Source organism: Dermacentor andersoni, chromosome 10, assembly GCF_023375885.2.
Source record: "Dermacentor andersoni chromosome 10, qqDerAnde1_hic_scaffold, whole genome shotgun sequence".
Lineage (NCBI taxonomy): Eukaryota > Metazoa > Arthropoda > Arachnida > Ixodida > Ixodidae > Dermacentor > Dermacentor andersoni.
The window spans coordinates 107,697,455-107,720,139 of record NC_092823.1 but is presented as its reverse complement, the minus strand read 5'-3'; the positions used below and the strand labels follow the sequence as shown (position 1 = coordinate 107,720,139).

The window sequence follows — 22,685 nt, the reverse complement described above, 5'->3', positions numbered from 1 at the left end:
CAGTACGTGCGAACATCAACGCGCAGTATGAGATATGGAACTCGTACGGAATCCACACTGATTCTGTAAAAGCTATGCGGAAACCTACGGAATTATCGGCATGACATACGGAACGTTTCAATAGGGTAGGCTGCAACGAAAGGGAGGTCGGCCATTCTAACGAATTCTCTGGGTGCTGTGCAGTGTGTACAGCGTACGTACGTGCTTCCTACGAGAAGAAAACGCAGCGTAATAAATACGCGAGAAGTGGCGACTTGAGCAAATGACACGCGAAGCCAGCAGACATTGAAGTCAAGAAATGCATGCGAGCAGTAAAATCCTCTTTTTAATTTAGATATGCAAATCATAGGAGGACCAATAATACAGCGGTTGAGTGGGCGGTCGCCGGGGTAGTTCGGTGGTAGACACACGCTCGCTTCGTGCAGAAGATGAGTGAGGCTCCAACTTGCGGCAAGTTTTCTTTTAGCCCACTTTCATTCTCTTGTTATATTTACATGGCAATTCAAACCACTTCATTACACATGGAGTCTAGCAAACTTCGATGCGTGTAGACTTCACGGGGTTGTAACAACAAAATGAAGCCCTTCGCGGTTTATCTTGTTCTTCTCACCTCAAAACGACGCAATGCACATGAACAAGGAGTTCAGAAGTAACTGTTAGTCTCCTAATATATGTGTAATGACCATTGCTAACTCCAGTAGCACGTTAGATTGAGCACGAGTACAAAGTGCCATGACCTCACCCATTCGGGAAGCTAGGTGTGCATTACCTTTTGGATAGGACGTTAATTTTCGGACAGATGCAAGCTTTTTCCGCAACTGAAACGTAAAAGTAGCAACGCCATAAAAAGTTGTAGTACGTTGCGAACTTCCCTCTTGAAGAAAAAGATCAAAGAAGCTAACAAACAAAGAAATAAAGAGAATTCTAAGGGCGCTAATACTTTAGCAATGGCGAAAGCCAAATGTATCTTTTAAGGGCAACCACTGGAAATGCCGCGCGACATTCCAGCAACGATGGAGCTACAGCCTTCATGCATGGATGCAACGTTCGCGTAACCTGAAGAATAAACCCCTGTGTTTCGCGTAACCCACATAATTTAAATATTCCTTCATTGTACCTTCAAAGCATTACATCTTTGTAGAAGAGAAGGGCAAGTACCAGTTGGCGGAAATATGACATCATAAAGTGCACTTGACCAAAAAAAAAATATTCACCTCCCTTTCCAGTTCGTGAAGATGGTCGAACAGCGAAGCTGTGTTAGTTACCCCGAGTGTTGCACCATGCAAGTCAAGCTTCGCAAGCAGTCTATATTGTATACAAATCTATTGTTTAACCATTATTTGACCTCATTTTCGCTTTTGCGTGCTTCGCGTGGTGAGCACGATTTAGGAGTGCTTTATTTTGCGGAATCTCTGACCTCTACCCGCCGTGGTTGCTCAGTGGCTATGGTGTTAGGCTGCTGAGCACGAGGTCGCGGGATCGAATCCCGGCCACGGCGGCCGCATTTCGATGGGGGCGAAATGCGAAAACACCCGTGTACTTAGATTTAGGTGCACGTTAAAGAACCCCAGGTGGTCGAAATTTCCGGAGTCCTCCACTACGGCGTGCCTCATAATCAGAAAGTGGTTTTGGCACGTAAAATCCCATAATTTGATTTTTTAACTAATCCGAAGCTGCGTATATCAGGCGCAAGGCTCACCAGCGGAGATGTGGGTGCCGTAATAGTTTTGACGATTGGATGGATTGGTTTTAGGATCGACGTGGCTGCCAGCAATTCTTGCTGGTGCAAGAAGTACCGGCAGCCAGGCGCTCCTAGTAGGGCGTTTCAATCGCTGGGCACTGTTCGTTGGCCGCAAACCACCAGTATAACATTTGTTTCTTTCGCGGCATGGTGGAATCGATCGTCGATAAAGTCGATGCCGATCTCGTTCGATCGCCGAAAATGCATCATGCGACAACCACACAAAATTCGCGCAGGAGATTCATACGCATTCTCCCAGGCTGAAAAGGGTCACCTTAACCCCTTTCCCTCTGTAGATGTCTTCTTTTCCTCTCCCGCTAGGCCACGTGGCCCCTTTTTAGCGAAGTTCGACAATTACGGCACAGGGTCCGCATAAACAGCTTCGCTGTAAAAAAAAAAAAGCGACATGAGAGAAACTACAACAGCATGTGTCGGAAGGTATACACGGAAAATAAAATACGGGCACATACAGATCTTCCACGCCATCACATCCGTCCCCCATACATACACACATAGACCGAAAAAGTATCATGGCAAAGCATAAATGTAAAAAAAAAAAACTAGGGAATTAAAAAAGTAAAACATCAAAAAGAACGTTGTTGAATATCGACATGTGTGCACAGCACAAAAGACGAGGACCCAAGGAAGAACACAATAATCCTTCAATCCTCGTCTCTTGCGCTGTGCAAACATGTCGATATTGAATCACCAACTCGCCAAAGCTTCCACTTTATCTTGCTGATTGCTTGAATTGAGAAAGAACCAGGTGCCAACTCGCCCACCTTTCAGTTCTTCCGAATACAGGTCGGCACATTGAAGATGTCCTTAAGAGGGAAGAAGGGACAGGTAGCCCGCAACGACATCCAGGTATACCGGGGACACGGCGACCAGAGCGTGCCGTCACTGATTGCCCGAAGCTTTCGGTTCCACGGGTGTCTGTGTCGCCTGTGCGGCTGTTTCTTCATCAGCGGCCTGCTCGGCGCGAAGATCCAGGCGGCACCTAGAGTCGTGTGGAAAAGCGTGTACACACTGTACAGCTGCGCTGTCATCACGTTCCTGATCTGGCTGGAAGTGGAGTTGATCGCCGACAAGGCTAACCAAGCGAGCGGACATGGCGAAATTCTCACCAGCATGCTACGCGTCTTCATGAACATTGTTCTGCTGTTCAGGTATGGAACAATGACGGAGTAAAGGGCGATATGGAAAAAAAGAAATAACCACCCGTTATGGCGTACGAACAAGAAAAAAAAAAGGCGGAGCTGAGGAGAAAGTAGGGACTATACGAGCACCATCTTTCAAGTTTCGGTTTATTGAAAACGTGTGTCTGGTTAACTTCTTCATTACTGAAAAGAAATGAAGGCAAGTAAATGAGTCAGTTTTAGTAGTTTATTCCACACTGTTGCTGAAGCTCCAAGAAAACAAATGGTGACAAAAAGAAGCATTTTGAAAACAAAGCCGACTGCACAAGTGTGGGCACAAGTAGTCAAAATATTTCGTGAGCTTCTCGCATCCATAATTTTTTTGGGAATTCAGATGTCATAGCACTCTTCTCTGGAAGCTGAGCGAACCATTATTACAGGCTGATACAGGCGTGCCACTTGAATACCTCGGAACTATTCGCTGAGGCGTACTTGGCTTTTGAAGAAAGTGTTCTTCACGTTGCAGACAGGAAACTGCAAGCTGTTTCTACAATATTCACTCCCGTATAATCGCAAGCATTCCGTGGAGTACAGTTACCACCAAAAAGCGCATTATAACTTTATTCACCTTGTGTACAGAACATGGCTCTTCGTACAAGGTCCAACGGTCGTTGCAGCTTAGAATGCCCGTTCATGTGCATGCGGCTGAGGCTTGTATGCAAAGGACATGGTTAAAATTTGAAGCGTGAGCCGTGAAACACTATGTGCTCTATAGTTTCATCGCATCCGCAATTACGGCAGGTAATTTCATACATTTAATGTCATGTGCAATGCTATGACATTTGCCATACATACCACAAATTATTTACAGTGACGTTTCACTTCGTGAATGCAGGTGACGCGCAAGCGTATGGATGCTATAGCGCACACGTCGCTATCGGTCCTCGGTGCACCTAAACGCCTACGCTATCCGCATCGCAGGTCGTATTTAAGACAGGGCTCGCGCGGCCGCCCCATGCACCACAACCACCGGAGTAGAACGCCCCTTTGTAAACATTCGTTTATTAACTAAATTAACTAGCACGTTGTCAGCGCGCACAGGCAAGCATGAACACTTCACATTCGATGACCACGAACACTCGCTGTTAAAACGCAGGCATGAGGAATCGCGGCAGCAGCAGCGAGCGAAGTGACGCTTCAACGCAAATGAGGGGTGAGAACACTGCGCACGCAAAGCTGCGAGCCATGGGCCCCCACAGACTGTGTCCCCAAAGCAGATCGCTTTCAACACAAAGCGCGTGCGACCGCGCGCGGCCGAAGTGTAACCCCTTCCTCCCATCCCCCGGTGTCATGCGCCACGGAATACAGCACGCTCCCGCCTTGCGCACGCAGGATTGAGCCGCCATCGTCGGCTCGCCGTCGCATGCTTTCACCCGTACATACGGCGTACGGCGAGCGAGGACGATGTTATCCCAGTATCTCTGCATCGCAAACAATATTTGTAGCAACTGCCAGAGGAGTCCACGCCGGCGGCGTTTCTACAATTGCTTGTAGGTACAGCTGGGGGTGGCGCTTTTCACGGCGTTCGCCGTTTCTGTGCAGGCGCGAGTAAGGGCGGGTGCGAGAGAGAAAAATCTGGGGGCCTTTGCTCCTTGAATATGTGAGTCTGCCTAGACACAGCAGAGGAAGTTTGTCCCCTGGGCATGCCGGCATTGCGGAGTGCGGTCCAGTTTGTTTACGCTCCGCCGCTGGCCGCCCGCGCGGTGAGGCAGTGGGCACGGACGCCCCATTCGGTGATCGCTGTGTCTGAAGGGGCAAGGTTCTGACTGGTGTTGTATAAGTCGCGGGTCGCTTTTTAGGTCGCGACGATAGATTGCATTTTTTACATGCACTGCTCCAGGAGGACACATGTAACCGGCAAACGGAGGTCTCAGGAGAGCACCTGATGTTCTATTAAAGCAGGCGGCGCAGGATCTCCGGGGCACCCAAGCGGTAGCGGGGGCATCAAAGCTGGAAGCAGGGCGGCCCATGGGTTGGGGCCGCGGAGGCCGAAGCGTGCCAGAGGGTGTTTGCATAAAAAATTGGTTGTCCGCGAGAGCGGACAGAGCTGCTTATACTCCCCTGGCACGCGCATGCCTCGGCGAGCCCTAACCCACGGACCAGTCCGGGTTCCAGCTTTGATGTCCCCGTTGCCGCTTTGGTGTCCTGGAGGCGCCGCCAACAATGCGAAATAATGACACGTTTTTTCATTAGTAAAAACTCGATTGAATAAATATAATTACGTCCAGCCGCCAACTTGCGATGCTAAGTTCAGCACTACCACGCCCGGCGACTTCTGCCGGCACGCCTAGGGACAAGCGCATACAACACGCGCTAAGAAACCTCCTCCCTAGTGCCTAGGCAGAGTAAAAGTCCCCACAATCGCTCTCTCGCACCCGCTGTTACTCGCGCATGCGCGCGAACGTCCGTCGTCTCTACAGGTGCCACGCCCCGCTGTATCTGTTAAATACGCAACCCGGCGCGCCTCTGCCTACCTTCTTCCTCCGCGACGCTTCACTTCGTTCACCCTTCCCTTCTTCGCTCATCATTGCCTACACTTTCCTCTAGGTGGCGCTACTTTGCAGTGTGCCCTAAAGCCCCTCGAACTTCGTAAAGTAGTGCCACGCTTTGAAGAATGCCGCCTCCTCCTCGCACGCTCTGACCGAGGCCGACACCGCGTCGCTATTGGCCTAATAGCATCACGTGGGCCTTCGCGCCGTGCATCAGCGCCATTTTTGCTCGAGAAGCGTCTACGGAGTGGCGAGGAGCGCATGTTGGCGCCGTTGCTACGCTCGAGCAGTGTAGGAGGCGCCACGGTCGAGGAGGGAGTGTGAAAAAGAGGGGAAACGAGGAGGAGGGAAGGCGGAGGACGAGAGTGTCACTACTCTACGAAGTTTAAGGGGTTTTAGTGTGCTCGCGCTTCTTCGGTACTTGCTCCGGCTCGCGATATTATTCACCTCCAGGCGCCTTCCTTGTTCGCTTGCTTCGCGACTTCAGACAGATACCGACAATTTCAAGAGCTAAACAGTTACGCTTGCGCGTCAAATGTAGTGAAGTTAAAAGGGTGTTCCTGGAAAATTTCACCTGCATAGGTACTCTTTTCGCTCTGTGATAAGAACACACGTGAGAAAAAAAGATTTTTCTTTATTCCATTCACTACATTAAAAGACAATTGGTGCAAGCACAGTACGTCTATAAATTTTGTTCAGTCGACTATACCGCTTTGTATTTGCAACTGTATTGCTTAAGTGAGTGAAAGATTTGGCAATTTCTAGAGATTGGAAAGTTACAAATGTATTTTGACTCTTTTAACTGCCATTAAAGTGCACTGAATCAGCTAGAATAATAAAGGTATTAAACAATGCAGTTAACTCAAAGCTCCATCTTTCTACAATTCACAAGGAGTGCACGGGCCTTCTGATATTTAATTGCTACGAAGAAACTAAAATGCGTAGAACAGTCCTGCTATATGCCCATAACTTGGTATTGATTGAAACTCTTCTATTTTCATAGTCAACCTGTCCGGACGGCAGTCAGTATACGAGGTCATCATTTTTCGGTTTTCCAGGATTTTTAAAGATCACCCGTGGCAGATAGCATGATTCTTGTCTTTGAGCTGGATTATTAGAAGAGGTGGGCATTACTAGCACGAGAAATCGAAAATATGTTCAACTCACATACAAATGATCGCTACTTGACATGTTCCGTAATTACATTACGGCACACATTGCAATTTAAGAATTTTAGCCAGTCAGTTTGCAAGCCGTATCCAAACGAAATAAATCTACAAGATGTTATTAGACTCGAGATATTATTTCCTAATCTGTAGGACGAAACAAATTAGCGTGGAAGTTACTTTTGTGGTGCAATGCATAAAAAGCGTTTTGTTAAAAATGTTAGTGACAAAACAGCGCATTTTTACAGCGAGTTTAATGGCACATATTTCCGAACTGGTGGCATTCTATAAATTCATTCCAAGTGGATACGGCTTGCAAACTCATTAGCTAAAATCCGTAAATTCCAATATTTGATGCAAATACATTAAGAAGGTATTTACGGAATATTTGTAGATTAGTTGTGTTGTACGTGTTTCGATTACTTGTGTACGTAATCTACGCTTTTCTCAATAATGCAACTCAGTGAGTAGAATCATCTTATGTACAACAGGCGACTTTTAAAAAATCCGCAATACTTAGAAACGATCACCTGGTATTCTACTGGAGATAGCCAACTCGGCAAACGTACGAAAATAAGAACGACATGCTATTTTGGATATCATTACAAACATATTTATATATTTAGATTATATATACTGTTATGTAGTATAGTGTTTTGATTGTTTTGTCTATTAGACTATATGTTAATTAAAATCTATTATTTCTGCCTTATAGTTTTCAAAAATTTTGACTCGTTAATACTTCAGTGATTAGTACCACTTCCTTTTTGTGAGTTTGGTTACTGTTCGAAAGATAGCGGAAACGGGAGGGACCTTTTTTTATTGAAACGTTACCTTCCTCTAACCAACTTGTTGACAAGCCGCGAAATTGAGGACAGAAACTGAAAACACGCCGTCATGACTTTCAGGATGGTCGTCAACTACCTCTGCATGTCCCTAGGCGCTTCAAAGATGGCCTCCTTCTACTCCCGAGCACTGGCCTTCGAAAAACACATCGGAATGGCCTCGTGGTACCGCATTGCAGCTAAGCGTTTCTTTTGGTCGGATATCTTGCGAGCCTGCCTGTGTATCGTTGTATGCACGGCATCCACCATGACTCTTCCCAAGCAGCCTCCGTACAAGCTGTCCAGTTACTCTGGGAAAAGCCCCCTTACGGTGACATACATCTGGTTGAGGCTCCTCGCAACTGCCACCCTTTACTTCGTCTATGACAGTGTCTGCATCGTCACCTTGAAGACCTCGTGCGAAGTGCTGGCAGAATACATGAGGAGCCAGCTACGTGCGCTGAAAGTTTGCTTCAGCTTGAAAGGAGCTCAGCCGTTGCTACACGACGACATCTCCAGGTAGGTGATCTTTGACAGGAACAGTTTTATCTTACGTCTTTGCTGTCTCATACCTGCACGAGATTGGTAGCACTGCAGGGGCGGTGGGAAGAAGCAGTCGACAGCTATGAAGACCCAACGCCATGTTGGAACCTAAATGACGCGAATCGTGTTTGAGTTAGCGGGTAGCAGTAGTTGCAGCAGCAGTTACTGGTTACACGTGCGCGGCCTCGTAGGCTTCATATGTTCGCCGTCTGTCTCAGGAGCATGATGGATGACAGTGCGTGTTGGCTGTCAAGGGAATAATGTTGAGGGGAAGTATCTGCACAGAGAAGTGCGACACATATTATTATAGATTTAAGACTCCATGCGCCACAGTCGCACATAACAATTTTGGAAGATTAATCGTGAAGGAGCACATGCCCAGTGAGGCATACCGAATCGCCCAAGTGTAGGCCACAATTAACGACAACACATAATGAAAAATTGAATAAGCCGTCCCGTGTCATACGCTATCTCATTATAGATCTGCGTGTTTTAGAGGTAACTGTGAGCCGACATTGTATATGCAGGTTTTATGTGTCCGCTGATGTTTCATTACGTAGAACAAAGGTTCGCTTGCTGGCGTTACATTGTTGGATCAATATTCAAGGGTATACCGAGTGTCCCACGCAACTTGAGCCAAGAATTTAAGATTGAAGGGCGCGTTGGAAGCGAATTGAATCGCGCACATACTATTCGCAATAGCCTATAGTACCTCAGGGAATTTTTTGTTTTCCACATTCCTCACTAATTAATTTCAATCACCCAACCTTTTATTTATTGGCTGAGGACCTCGAGTATCATACGCAGATTCGTAGAGCACCTTCAGAGACTACCAATCGAGTATCCTGCCCGGTACGTGTCATGTAGTCCTTCTTTCCTGGTTGCAAAAGAGAGCCCGCGAAATGTGAAAAAAAATAGTCACGTGACCGAGCGCTTGCGCAGTGGTATCGTGCTGTTCTCAAGACGTGCGTTCCACGAACGCACGTCTTGCCCCTTTTACAGAAAACGCCTAGCCGTCTACAGCTAACTTTTAAACTATGGTGTTGCACATGCGTAACCGCAGCGTGAATTTTTTTATCCTGGACTGACATGATGTTTCTCATTTCAAAAACAAATTTCGGACAATAAGTAAGCTAACGTTGCTATCGACTGTCAATCTGAAGATGGCACAAAAATGACAAAGTGATGAAGTTATTGAGTGCAATCTGTAAACCAAACTCAAAAATAATCAGAATAATCATTCAGCGCTGTTATTCAATTTGACGTTTCTTTCTTTCATTAAATGTTCAGGTGCGTAGAGACCGTGAGGCTGAACGTGTTCCGGATAGGTCAGCTGAAAAATGAGGTCAACGAAGTCTGGCAGGTGGCCCTGATCGTGTCCTCCTCCTGCGCCTTGCTCATACCGTGCACCGGAGTCTACGAGATTTGCAGAGAGGGCGCGCTGATGGAGCAGCACTACAGCGTCTTGCTTTTCGGCACTTGGACGTGGTATGAATTTGTGACGCTGACCTTGGCGAGCCAGTCCCTGGTGAACGCGGTAAGCTCGAGAGCTGCGAAACGAATGCATTAGTAATCAAATCGGTTACATGATACAAAAAACTGTCTTGGCTTCCAGTTTGTAACATTTTTATTTTTGGGTGGATAGCGATCTTTGTTTTTGTATTCTGCTGTCGTCAATGCGACTTGAGGCGATTTTCCTTTGTTCCTACTGCCGCACTTTCTCTCTTTGTTTTATAATTTACTCTTGATGGTCTGTCATGTTGTTCTTTCTCTCCTTTGTAGGTTTCTCCTTTCATCTTCAACTTCTCTTTCTGTTCTTTCAATTCTAAAGAGTAAGCAGGCGTCCTGCCTCTTTCGGTGGCAGTTGCCAGCCTGCTTCTTCCTTTATTTTCCCTATCTCTGCGTCATGTGTATATTCAAAACCCGTCTAATAATGATAGCTGTGAAAGCCACAGAGGGATTTAGATATTTTAACCGACATGTGCCTAGGCCGTTTTGTTTAATCATCACCATCATGAGAGTTATAAGCAGCTTACTGTAGAATGAGCGAACGAACAAACTTCATCTTGGCTCTGCTTTATTCAGCTCCGTTACTGGACAAGGCCATCTCGCAGCGATCTTCAGTTACCATTGTGTTGCGCTAGCTAACTCCATCCTTTGCCTAGAAACTTCCTAATCTCGATCGTGACTCCAAGTAGTCCGATAACCTTTCCTTTTCTTAAACAGTTCATTATAGGGTATATGCAGATGTTGTTCCTCATATTGTGTAGCCGGCCGTAGCCATTCTGAGGATTACCCTACAAGACGGTAGTTCCCTATAAAACAAAAGACTGGGAAACAATATTTTTGAATAGGTAGGTTATGATGTAAAGTGTGTATTCGCTGCACAGCTTGAACTGTTGAACTCGAGTTCCTTTTTTCATTCAGAACCTCAGCTACCCACGCTTGCTTTCTCACTCATGCTGCTAGCTTCCAATCTTTTGACGTTAAACGCTTATCATTTTTCGTGGCAGCGTTGGTTCCGCAGACCTTGGATTCCCTTAAAAATTATTTTTTTATCCTCTGAATTTCAACCGGCTGGTTATCTTGCTGACATATTGCAGCGATTATGTATTTATTTCCTTTTTGACGGATATTGGTAACATGTTGGTGACTACTAAAAAGTACTTGCCAAATGCAATACGTCGTATTTTTAATCGTGATTGGTTTCATTCCCACTACCTGTGACTGTTCATCTTAGGTAAACGCGTTCTTGTACTGTTCTGAGAGGTTGACTGCCAATTAGCAAGAATTTCTGTTTGGATCAGGTTTTATTTAGTAATCGAAAACTACTCGAATGTTCCAGTATGCTGCCTTGAATATGAGCAGACTCAGGTTCAAGTAGTTTTTGTGTTATAGATCCAGGCCTGAAGCATGTGGAAGATTTGCCTTTCTCTAAAGTAGGGCTCTTCAGTTATTAATGACCAGTTTTTCCACGAAAAATGTAACAATTTCCAGCGTGTTAGTCTTCATGTCCTGCTTTATGCTTTTCTTGAAGGCAAAAAGTAAAGAAGGAGTAAAAACCGTCATTTGCAAACGAAAAGTCGTTTGTGACGCGACCGTTTGCCTTTTAGCTAAGGAAGCCGTTTCCTTAAATGAACATTCTTCCTAAAGTCATACAATGGTAAACTCAAAACTTTTGTGAAGTTTATGAATTTCGACTCGTGTTGCGATTTTACGAAAGTTGCGTTAAATTTAACGAAATCTAAATTCTGTTTCTGAAAAAGGTACTCGAACCTTCTCTTGAGAGTTTGGCTTCGGGAAACTATGCTAAAGAAGGTACCTTTCTTCAACCAAGTTTATGCAGAGAAGTTCCTGAAGCAGGTGAAATTTGCAACAACAAAGTTGTTGAAAAAGTTATTGGTTCCTAAACGCAATGTGTTACGCGTAAGGTTTCGGCTAGCTATCGTAAATTTGCTGTAGCTTATGTATTGGGTTTGAAGGTAAATTCAGGTTATCAAAATGCGTATATATCTCATAGATATTATGTGCTGCAAGACCTCCCCCTTACAAAAAATTATTGAGGAGGCATTGAAATATAATTGGTAAATGTCGAGTTTTGTATTGAGGAGTCATGGAGAGTTTGTTGCAGAGTTATTGGGTTGAGTGTTGAGGGCTCTTGAATATTGGCCACTGAAATTTAATTCATATATCATTGCGTGTCTCAATGGTGAATAATTGTTAAGTTACCATTGAAAGTCCATTATGCTTAGACACCTCATTGTGTTAGTTTGGTTGAATTTTTGTTGGGTTACCATTGATGCTACATTGAAATGACGTTGTGGTAGTTCTGTTGACCTGTTGTTGAGTTATTGCCACAACATGAAAAGTACATTGCGGCCCAGTTGAGATGGCATTGAGATTTCAAAACTCGCCACTGAAATATGATTGATATTTCGTTGGGCTACTGGATTTTTATTCATATATTGAAATTGCTTTGCTATGCACACTTTCATGCCCCGGTGCCTGCTCACAACCTTTCCTAACACAAACAAAAGCAAAGGAGAGATTGATAAATTTGAAATACCTTTATTTACACTACAGATGCATGCACACGAAACATTATTACAGTGCATAAGGCCCAACTGCATGGAATCTGGAGACATAATCTAGTATCTACAGCACGCTTAACAATGTAAATACATCTGAAAGAACTATACATTTTAATTCAATCAGAACAATCATTGTGGTCTTCACTTGTGACAAGTTTATGACTAGAAGGCAAAGTGACTTAAAAGGCAGGGCTTAAGCATACCCTTGTAACAAATAACTTTGAACACATGAACTCTTGAAGCTGCCCTGCATGTGTGAATATGCAAAAGTTATCTGAATACGCTACATTAAAGTGTTTCGCACACCAACACATCACAGGTAAAGTTACGGCTGCCCGTGAGAAGGCAAAATAACAAATAGAGTGGAAACAAATGACTTCACGTAAATATATACAAGCTTTAGCACATGTCTTTCACCACAATTAATATTTAATGAACTACCAAAGTAGACTTGTCTGTTTGTTTGAGCTTTTTGTCCTCGAGATGTATATATTTTCATGTTGCCCAATTATTTTATAAAATAACATCCCTCAACTTAGCTATTAATTGACGAGATAACACTTAGAAAGTTGTCAGGCATTGTGATGAACACCTGAATCATGTGTTTCGGACGAGCCAGGTTCGCTTTCTTCAGAAATAAACTTGTAAAGCTTCTGTGTACTGAATGCCGCTTATCTCCCTGGCACAATTCAAGTACTAACTGCACACCATTTATGTTAATTTGGGGTACAGAAGAGTTTGCTGGTGGCATTTCGTCAATTTAGTGAGGTCATTTTCAGTTAATTCTTCTGCACATGCACAAAGCTAATGAAAGCACTTTTTGGGGCCTTTTTCACTATACCCAGCAACTAAGTGGTACCTCTGTTAATAAAGATATAAGGCAAGGCTAATACCTTGAACGATGTGAAAAAATAATTATTTAGCACAAAAAATTGGTAGTAACACAGAACTAACACAATTCCAAACAGCCAAATAAAGGATCACCTGCACTTGCAGGATCAAGTAGCCCACAAAGAGACATTATAAAGGATGAGAGAAGATTCTAATGACTGGACAGCCAGATTTGTGAGACAATGAAAAACGTTATTAAATGCATATACGAAACACCAGTTTCCTCAATTGCGCAGGCAAAATGTTATTAAAATGGCACCAGCATTTTGCTGCATAAACTGCATAAAAGTTGCATAAAAATTGGGACAAAGCAGTAACTGAAAGACGGAGGGAGCTACAGTACCCATGTTGAAAAACAAATACAAGGAAAGTGATATACATGCATATTTAAGCTCACAATTTTTGGTCCAACATATATAAAAAGAACACATGCACTTACAGCATAAAAAAGGTTCATGTGCCTGGAGCATGCAGCACAGTACAAAGCAGCGTCATGAGAACCGAAAAGTAGAGCTTAGTATGCTTAAAAACTACGAATGCTTGCAACCTACAAAGAGGCATGTGACATGTCATGCCTTGAATGAATGAAATTTATAAATCTTACACACAAATAAAGTTACCATTACTCTTATTGGCTTCCTCAGGGGACTCCTTGAAGTTGAAGCAGAAAAATGTACATCAGTGTTAAAAACAAAGGGAAGATGAGACCATTAGCGTTCTTCCAAAAATAATCAACGCAAATAACTTCATGTATCAATTCTATGGAATCTTTGGCAATTTGGTGTGCATACATATTTGACAAACGACCCAAACAGATACGAAAAGGATGAACTAAGGTAGGAACACACATGAACGCTGACTCAACTGGAAGTTTATACGTGAAGACAAAGATTTTAAACACACTGGCCGACTTCACAAAGAAAAAGCAATGGATGCGCCGCAGAAACAGCCCGGCACAACCAAACAGGAAGGAAAGACATGTCCTGCAGAATAAACATGTGCGTCGAAAACAAACAAAAAACACACGAAACTGAAAGATTTGTCCTGCAAGCGACAATACTTAACGATAAATACTGCAACAACTCTTTTCCACTAAGGGTCACAAAATTTTTGCTTATGCATTTTTCTTCGTGATCAAGATATAATATTTCCCTAATTACTATTGTGTTCTGGTCTTTTTGATGAAATAATCGTTCTTTCTACCCCATACCGCAACCCTAGAGGAGTTACGGAAGCAATATTTATTGATCACAAACGAAACAAATGCATAACCAAGTTATCTGTCGCGCTTAGTGGGAAAAAGTTGCAGTTCTTAAAAGAGTATTTCTCGTTGGGTAGTATCACTTGTCGGACAAATCTTTCGCTTTTCGAAAGGTTTGTCCGAAAGTTTTCGTTTTTGACGGACGTTTATTCTACATGGCATGACCTTTCCATATTTTTCTTGTCACACGTGGCTGTTTCTACCACCCATGCATGGCATTTTATCTTTTTCAAGTTCACCAGTGCGTTTATTATCGTTGTCTTCAAAGATAAACTTTTAGTTGAGCTTGCGATCGTGTGTGCTCCTACCTATTTCCTCTTCCTCCTCTGTTTGTACTGCTGTTTAAGTACGCATGTGTCACTTGGTTAGGCTGATAAACATTCTCACAAGAAGAAAAGAAATACCTCCCCTCAAAAGGTAGCCCATCCTTCACGACTAAAAGCGAGAGCAAATAGAAAGTAAGCCTTCACCGCGTCCATGCGGCAGCTATTACACCACAGAGCAGCAAAAAAAAAAATAGTTAAAAATCCCCCTTGATGGAGAGTGGCAACAGAGATCAACGCGTCTCTTGCACGACGCCAAGCTGCTCTTGACGTAGAACACTATAGCACCCGGGCATTTGCTGCATGTGTAACCCGTGACAAGGGATTGCGGACAAAAAATGAGATTACGCGGATTAAGAATTTGCCCTACCCTGTACGTAACTACGCACGAAATAGTAGTACACACTATACTGGCAAGTAAAAATTTGCGACTCTTTGCAGTGCCGTCGAGAAAAGGAAGAAATGGGTTGCTACAGCAAATGTTACCTAAGATACGCGCAGTGAAGTTTCTTTGACAGCGGGGAAAAATATTCCCGGCTCTCTCGCAGAACCAAAGACCACGCGATAGTGCACAGACGATACCAAGCAGATATAGAATCTTTGGGTAGAAGTCCAGCACCAGGAATGACCTAAAGATACGCCGAGACCGATGCGAGCGTGAGCGTGCCTGTACAAGTGAGAACCTGTAACGCTTCTTTGAAGCTTAGTATGCGCTCCGGCGTGGCTCCAATCATCCCGCGCGATTTGTGTGCAGAACGTCACGTAGACGCCCTTGCGTGTTTTGCGCGGCAGTGTCTGCGCAGTGAGCTAGCTTCATGCACGCGTCATTCCTCGTCGCGCAAACGGTGCTCGATTGCGGCGCTTAGTTTTAGGCGACAATGAGCCGATTGGCGCTGCTCTCGCTTCTGTAAGCAACGCACATTCGGATCGGTCCAGCTCAAAGAGGCAGCAGAGAATGGTGAGGCGTTTCGGTTATCGCCTATTAAAAGTGTGCAGTATGCCTTCGACGGCAACACGCCACGCTAGATAAAGATGCTTACTGCGGTAGTCTTGGCGGTGATAGGCGATAAGGCGAACCCGTCGGCGGCTGCCGTTAAGAAAATGAGAAGAGTTTCACATGAAAGTCTCACGAGTTTTGACATCACAGCCATTAAACTTTGTGATGAATTTCTTTGGAATTTTCTGATGTAATCCTAATGTCATTCAAAAACATATTGGACACCGTCTTTCTGTTGAATTCTTGATGAATTCTGAGCATGAGATGTCCTTCTGAAGTGCGCTTCAGCGCAGTTTTCTTCCGACTTTCTCATGTCTTCCTAATGAATCTTGAGCTTATACATGAGATTGCTGGTGCTCATAGCACTCCCATAACAAAATTAGCCACCACGTGTGATAATATTTTTAGATGTGTCCCAATGGCACTCATGCCTTATTTAAATATGTTACATGTACCTGACTGTACCAGGAAATTCGAAGACCTCACACGTGTATGTTTGTAGCGTGCGCGCGCTTACATTCTACGGTTCCCACAGCGCGTCCGATGCTCCAAGGTAGTGTCGTCGTCGTCGCGTGTCCGCGCCTGTCTTATCGCCGGCCGCGCTGCCGCCGTGTCTACTTTTGGGGAACTCCACATGCGCGTAGTCACCGTGTTTGCAAGTGAATTTCGCATTTTTCTGCTCCCCGAAACGTGCTCATTTCGGATCGTACCCTTGGCTATGTCATCAAGTCTATGTTAAAACGACAATGGCATTTGTACGCCGGCGAAGAAATGTTAAATCGTTATGAACTTGGGCGATTATGAAGCTAACCTAACATCGCAGTTTCTACGTAGCGAAAACGGCTACGAAAGTGGGCGGTCGCGGAGTTAGGCGCGTCAAAGCGCCAGCTGTAGCAACAGCACGAGGAAGCGGCCCGCGGCGCACGCTCCAAGCATTTCAGGACTTAGTGGCTTTCGAACAAGAGAAGTATGCGCGCGCTCGTGGCCTAATGGGTAGAGCACCGGTCTCGACGGCCGACGTTCGATGCCACCCCATCGGTCACACATTATTTTCTTTTTATGAAAGCGAGGCGAAAGAAGAACCTACCGGCCGCAAAGCGACAAAAATGAGGCTGGAACGCTTCGCATTAAATATCTGGAATGTCTTCATATGCGAGTCCTAATTATTATATGCTGCACTGAACTGCTACACAACAAGAAACAACTCCAAACTCAACACATATTACCCAATAAATATGTTATTGAGAACACTCAACGGTAATATTGTTGTGCAAATGTTGAGCGAACTTAATTACTTTTAAAATTTCGCTGAACTCAGTTGTTTCAACAATTGCCCAACAATATATCAATGGTAAATCAACGGTCATATTGCACGGGGTGCCCACTCCCCCTTCGTTCCAGTCAGTGTCGTGTCCCCAGAATTTTTTACGAATCTACATTTGACGGGTTAGCAGGTACGCAAAATTTGAACCGCTGCGAAGGTTTATGTAACTTGCGAGTAAAATATTGAAGTAAACATTTCAAAGCCAGCTCGTAAGGCAGTTATGAAATTACTTACGAGCACTAACAAACAAAAGAAAGAAAATCCATTCCATTACTGTGTAGGAATGCATGAATCGGTGCGAAAACAGTGACCTTATGAAATTTTCACCTATACTTTCAGGCTAAGGAAGTGAAGGATTTCTGCAAAAGCCTTCGACGTATAGATGATGACTACTGCAGAAACGAAGTGAGTATAGGATGTGACAAAATTTTCCGGCGTCTTGTATCTTCGCATTGGTTGCCTTATTTTTTGTATGTGTGGTATGTGCCGCACTACGTTTTTGGGTTGTCTTTGTTTGCAGAGACGAAACTACCAATTCCGTGCAACAAGGCACCCAATTGTAGCACTTGAGATGGTTAGTCTACTCAGCGAAAGTATGGACTTGACAATACTCCGCCACTTAGTAAAGCGTGTTTAACCTGTAAACTGCTCTAAGAACGCGAATGGCTGTATACTAAACCTGTCATAGTGAAATAAAGCATTGCGAGGCAGCTAATGTAGATACCCGCGGTCCAAATTTCATTCTATATTAGTGCATGATCGTTGCTTGTCGTTGCACTGGTGCTTTCCTAATGATCTCACCTTAAGCAGTCGCTCAGCCGTTCCTATGCGAATTTACGGAATAGAGAACCAGCTTCGCTCCTCATCAACTGTATGGAATTTATTGATGTTTGTTGTGTTTGAAAAAAAAAGGTAAAGTGTGCAAACTGTGGCACGTAATTGCTCTTTTTTTAGGCCATCGGTTTGTTTTTAATGCTCCAACGCAAAAAATTTTGAAGAGAGCTGAACTATTATGTTTACGGCTCCATGACTCAGCAATAGAAATAATACATATCACAAATGTAAGAACTGTACCAATTAAGAAATGTAAATTGAATAAAATTCAAGTGTTACTCAACATTTTATGTTATACCTCTGAATCGAAAGTAGAAATTCTGCATGTTACCCCCCGTAAAGTGTAGCAATTTCACGTGAGCCTAAAACTGATATATCCCATTTGCCTGCTTCGAATGATTTAGCATGTACAATTTACAAAACCGCAATATCCGTTTTTAGTGCAGAGCTATTGATTTGTTAGCTTCGTGATTTAGTTTTTTTCAGCGAGTTACTGCTTTTCGCCGATATTTGGCAATAACTCGAGGCTCTAAACAAAAATTGATTGTCTTACTGCCCCTATAATTAATTTTTCTGTCTTAAACACACTACCCCGATTCGGCTCTGTTTGGCGGTCTTCTAATGAGCGCGCTTCTGCCCTTTGTATGCATTTGAACGTATAAACTCAAATGAGCTCCGACGTAAACCTTAGTCTGAACGCAACCTTTCGCCCAACTTTTGCCCGCGCTTGCGCTCATTAGAGACCTTTAGCGTGTCCGGTATTCGGGCAAGCGCGGGCGGTTTTCCGGCTTAGCGGGGGCGTAAACGTGAGCGGCCAGATTGGTGGCGCCCGCTGGTGGCGCAAAGCTCAACCACACAAACACAAAGCTAATTACTATATTCTGCTTAGCTGCAGGTTTACATTTTCGACAGTGGTGTAATCGTGTTCACAATTACGCCGCTGCCAAAAATTTGCACGAGTAGCGAAGCAGGATATAGTGGGTTACTGTAGTTTTAGCTGTGTTTGTCCGGTTGAACTCTCTGCCACCAGGCGGCTGCACCGCTCTGGCCGCTCACGTTTACGCTCCCGCAAATCCGGCAATCCGCCCAAACCGCTCCCGTTTACCGGAATAGCGGACAGGCTAAAAGTCTCCACTGTCGCGGAACGTGGGTGCGTTTTAGTGCCAACGCCATTCTTAGTTGTGTCATTTACGGCACTCCTCAAATTTAAGAACGTATCAAGAACTCAGCAGCGGGTGTTCCTGTAAAACGCTGCGAAAGTTACAGGTATCACTCGTCACCTTATCGCCTCCGCTCGGTAAAAGGTGAGACTACACATGTACATTTCTTCGACTCATGCGGTTGAATCTGCTGCTTTTGCTTCTTCGTACTCTTTTCTACGTGTTCCGATGTTTTTTCTGCTTGTTCTGTATTTCAAGGAGCCTGCTATGTGGATGTTGCAACAGGGTCGAAAGTTGGGCGAGCTTGTACGGTAACGTAATTTTGTTGTAGCGTGAAAGGACGAAGACGTAGACGGGATACTCAGCACAGCGCTCGTCCCGTCTATATCGTCTACGTCTTTGCTCTCTTGCGCTGCAACAAAATCATGTTATCTGGCCATTGCAGTGCCGTTGCCTTCTGCCGCGTTTGTGCACTATGGGGCTGTGGCATTGGTGTATCTGTCGCAACGCAGCTTTTACCGCACCAGCCTTTGCCGCTGATATACATAGATTGTGGCATGTACCAAGGTAGTAAAATATAAATTACTAGTAACAAGCTAACTCAACCCAAAGTAGTAAATGCAATTTCCGAACGAGCATCTTTGTTTTCTATTTGTTTTCATGAAGTCTTCTTCGGCAGCTTTTGAAAAGTGGCGTCTTCCGTGTGCTTTGTTTCAGGTCGAACAACTTCACGACTCAATAGACCCGGAAGATCTGAGTCTCAAAGGAGCGGACTTCTTCCAGCTCAAGATGTCGCTGCTTGTATCCGTAAGCATAGTTTTTAGTATTCGTTGTTCTTATTTGAAAATTTACGCCTCTTGCAACAGCATTTCTTGGAGTATGCACCGTTGAACTTTTCTCACATTTGTCAAAATTTAGCTTTAGTGGGTTCGCGTCGAATAAAAATTATTTGGCCACAATGTGTACGCACTAATTATGGCAATCATACTGTTTCGTTCGTGTCTGTTTAGCTTAGCTTTCCTTTAATGACACACCATTAAGGTAAATCAGTTCTGCGGAGACCCTCAATTTGGATGAATGTTCGTGGAAGGGGAAAGTGTCATCTACCCAAATGTAACAGGAAGCTACGAAGAAAATCCACATGGGATTTCCAGATGGCAGCGCAAGGTCAAATTGATCGACAACTCAGTCAACTTAGGCTGTAGTCTGCTACCCTCCTGGTTAGCTCAGATGATAGAGCAACCTCCCCGAAAAGTCGTTGGACCCAAGCTGGAACCCCCATGAAGAATAATTTTTTTGAACTGCGAAACTTCCTCTCCGAGAAACCCGTATGGTTTCCTTCGTCGCTCTGTGCTGCCGTCAAGGGGGACAGCAATTGTCCCCTTTCAACGTAACGTTAGGCATTAAGCGATTATTCTGTTAAAGGGCGTTGATAAAAGAGCTTTTTTAAAAATTGACCCTTACTCCTAAACGGTCTCTATTAATTTTTCTCTGTTAGAATTTACTAGGTGTTTTTCATTTTTCACTGTTATGACACTGCGCACTGCGTTTATATTCTGATGTTGCATGCTAGTAGTTTCTCTTTGCTGTGTTCACGTTGTTGCAGCTAATTACATTAAACTGTGTTGTAGTAGTTATTTGTGCTTATTTAAAATCGCTTAACTACTACTGCAAAAGCTTCTCGTTCATCCATGTCTTTGCGACGACCTTCTGAATAAGTGCCAATGTATGTATCTAACGCGACGCAAATGAAGAGTGATTTGATTTCATTCCTAAAGGAGCTAGTAGGCATCTGGCAGTTGCCAGTGCAGAGACGTGAAATCGCAAATTGACTGTACAAATGGCGAGGGTGACGTCGAGGAGAGTCTTGTAAAAAAGGAAGGAAATACAAATTCTGCGGCCTACGCATGGAATGACTTAACACTATGGGTGCATAAAAGATGCCTAGCTGTCTCCATAGCCTAAACCTTATTTCTTAAGGGGTAACAGTGGCTCATGCATTGATGGCGTTGATAAAAGTAATATTTTCGCGGATTTCTTGTGGCCAATTGAACACGAAAATACATGCGACAGATGACATAAAATGTACATGCGATAAACTTAAGAACATCTCGCTGTGAAACTCGTGTCAGATTTTCGGTGTGCAGCTGGTGGTCATAAATATTTGTTTTAAACTACGGCTTGTCTCATCGCTGGTGTAGTTTGAGCTCTCTGTCGTGTCCAGTAATCATTCTCATGCTCTTAAGAGAGGAAGACAGATTTATTATGACGAAAAAGTTTAGAGGTATACTCCTATGGGTAAGGGTGTTAGCTGTGGGACAAACCAGCACTCTTAGAGGTGCAAACACTTAGAGTGGGTACGTGGGAAGCCGCTTCCTTGGCTGTGCAACACAAGTTTGCAGGACACACGATAACTAAGTTGAGCGTTTGCGTCGACTTTCACTCAGACGTACATATTGCTACCCGTACAGCCAGACCGGACTACCCTGGAACAGTGCGTCCCAAGAACGAGGAAAATCAAACACTTAGACCGTGGGCTTAACGTTGAGCGGTAGTTGTGATTTCGACTATGTTAAATTGAACCCGGAATCACGACACTTGTTCTTTTTTTATAAAATCAACATTACCTTTTTGAGTGATAATGACAGTTGACGCGACAGGGGTCGAATGCGCAAAATGTTGAATTCGTAAGTGTTCTTGGCCATTGGCCGGACGCCTATGTTGATAACATGCCCGGCATCAGGATTGGTGAAATATGCTCTTCAGAAGAATTTCATTTAAGCGCTTTTTGTGAATTTTTGTAAATTCTTTTGGCAGGGACTTTTTATTCGTCCAGATCATTGCACATCAGCTTATTCATGCTGACTCTGAAATTGCATACTTAGTACGGTTTTCTTGTTTAAGCCCTAGCATGGGGAGGGGGGGGGAGAGGTAAAAAAAAATTCAAAGCGCTTTATGAATAGGGCATTAGTATACTAAGAACCGTTGTCATCGCAGCTCTGGTGAATCTTGCACACGGCTACGGGTTCACCATAACTTCATTGCAACTCATCAAAAACAAACTGTAACAATAAAAAGAGATGTAAATAATGCTGCTTATTTGGAAGTTTCAGATGATCAAATCAACATAATAGTATCTTAAGAACACTAAATTTGCTTGTTTGCTTCTCTTTTTTTCGCAGATGGCTGCGTCAGTGGTTACGTACACCGTAATCCTGGTGCAGACCAGTCAAAGCTACAAGAAATAATAGTTCAATGTATTCGAGAACCGTCGTCGCAGCAACGTGATGTAAAAGTACACAGGACGGTTTTCAGAGGAATTCGTTGTTCTGCACTATGAGACGAAGAAGAAATAGGTATTTTGCTCGCAACTTTAATGGTGGCTCCGGTTGTGTCTAATTGCGTTGTCATTGGAGGTTCTAATAAAAAATAAAGACGGAATTTTGGTGCGTAGATGCGAGCGTTTATTTAGATAAGTTGAACTCGGGTCGGTTGATTGGTTCCTAAGGATGGTATTGCAGAAATTACCGGTTAGGGATTCTTGCCATAATTCTTCTGTTGGAGTGTCACAAAAACAAAGAACTGCCTCAACCGCATTGTGATTAGCAAGACAAACACGTTGAAGTTAGCATAAGTTACAAAAGCTGGAGTCGTCAACGGTTCAGTACGGTTCATGACGTAGTGTGTACGCTTGTTGTTTGCTTCTGCAGAGGTTACTGACACAATAACTTTTAAGAGCGCACTATGGCAAGATCTATGCAACAATATTCTGACATCTATCACCAATGCGAAAGCCGGGAACACACTTCTTTGTTTGCTGAAAGGGCATTTCATCGGAAGCA

The 22,685-nt window shown here is 44.0% G+C and overlaps 1 protein-coding gene across 1 annotated transcript; it reads left to right on the top strand.

The window, feature by feature from the left end:
* Positions 1-1,709: 1,709 nt before the first annotated feature.
* On the top strand, positions 1,710-22,283 carry LOC126546078 (uncharacterized). Its single transcript, XM_050194165.2, has 6 exons — positions 1,710-2,910; positions 7,504-7,938; positions 9,253-9,499; positions 17,189-17,254; positions 19,561-19,650; positions 22,026-22,283. The coding sequence occupies exons 1-6, from the start codon at positions 2,561-2,563 to the stop codon at positions 22,089-22,091; spliced, it is 1,254 nt and encodes a 417-aa protein (XP_050050122.1). The 5' UTR covers positions 1,710-2,560; the 3' UTR covers positions 22,092-22,283.
* Positions 22,284-22,685: the final 402 nt, after the last annotated feature.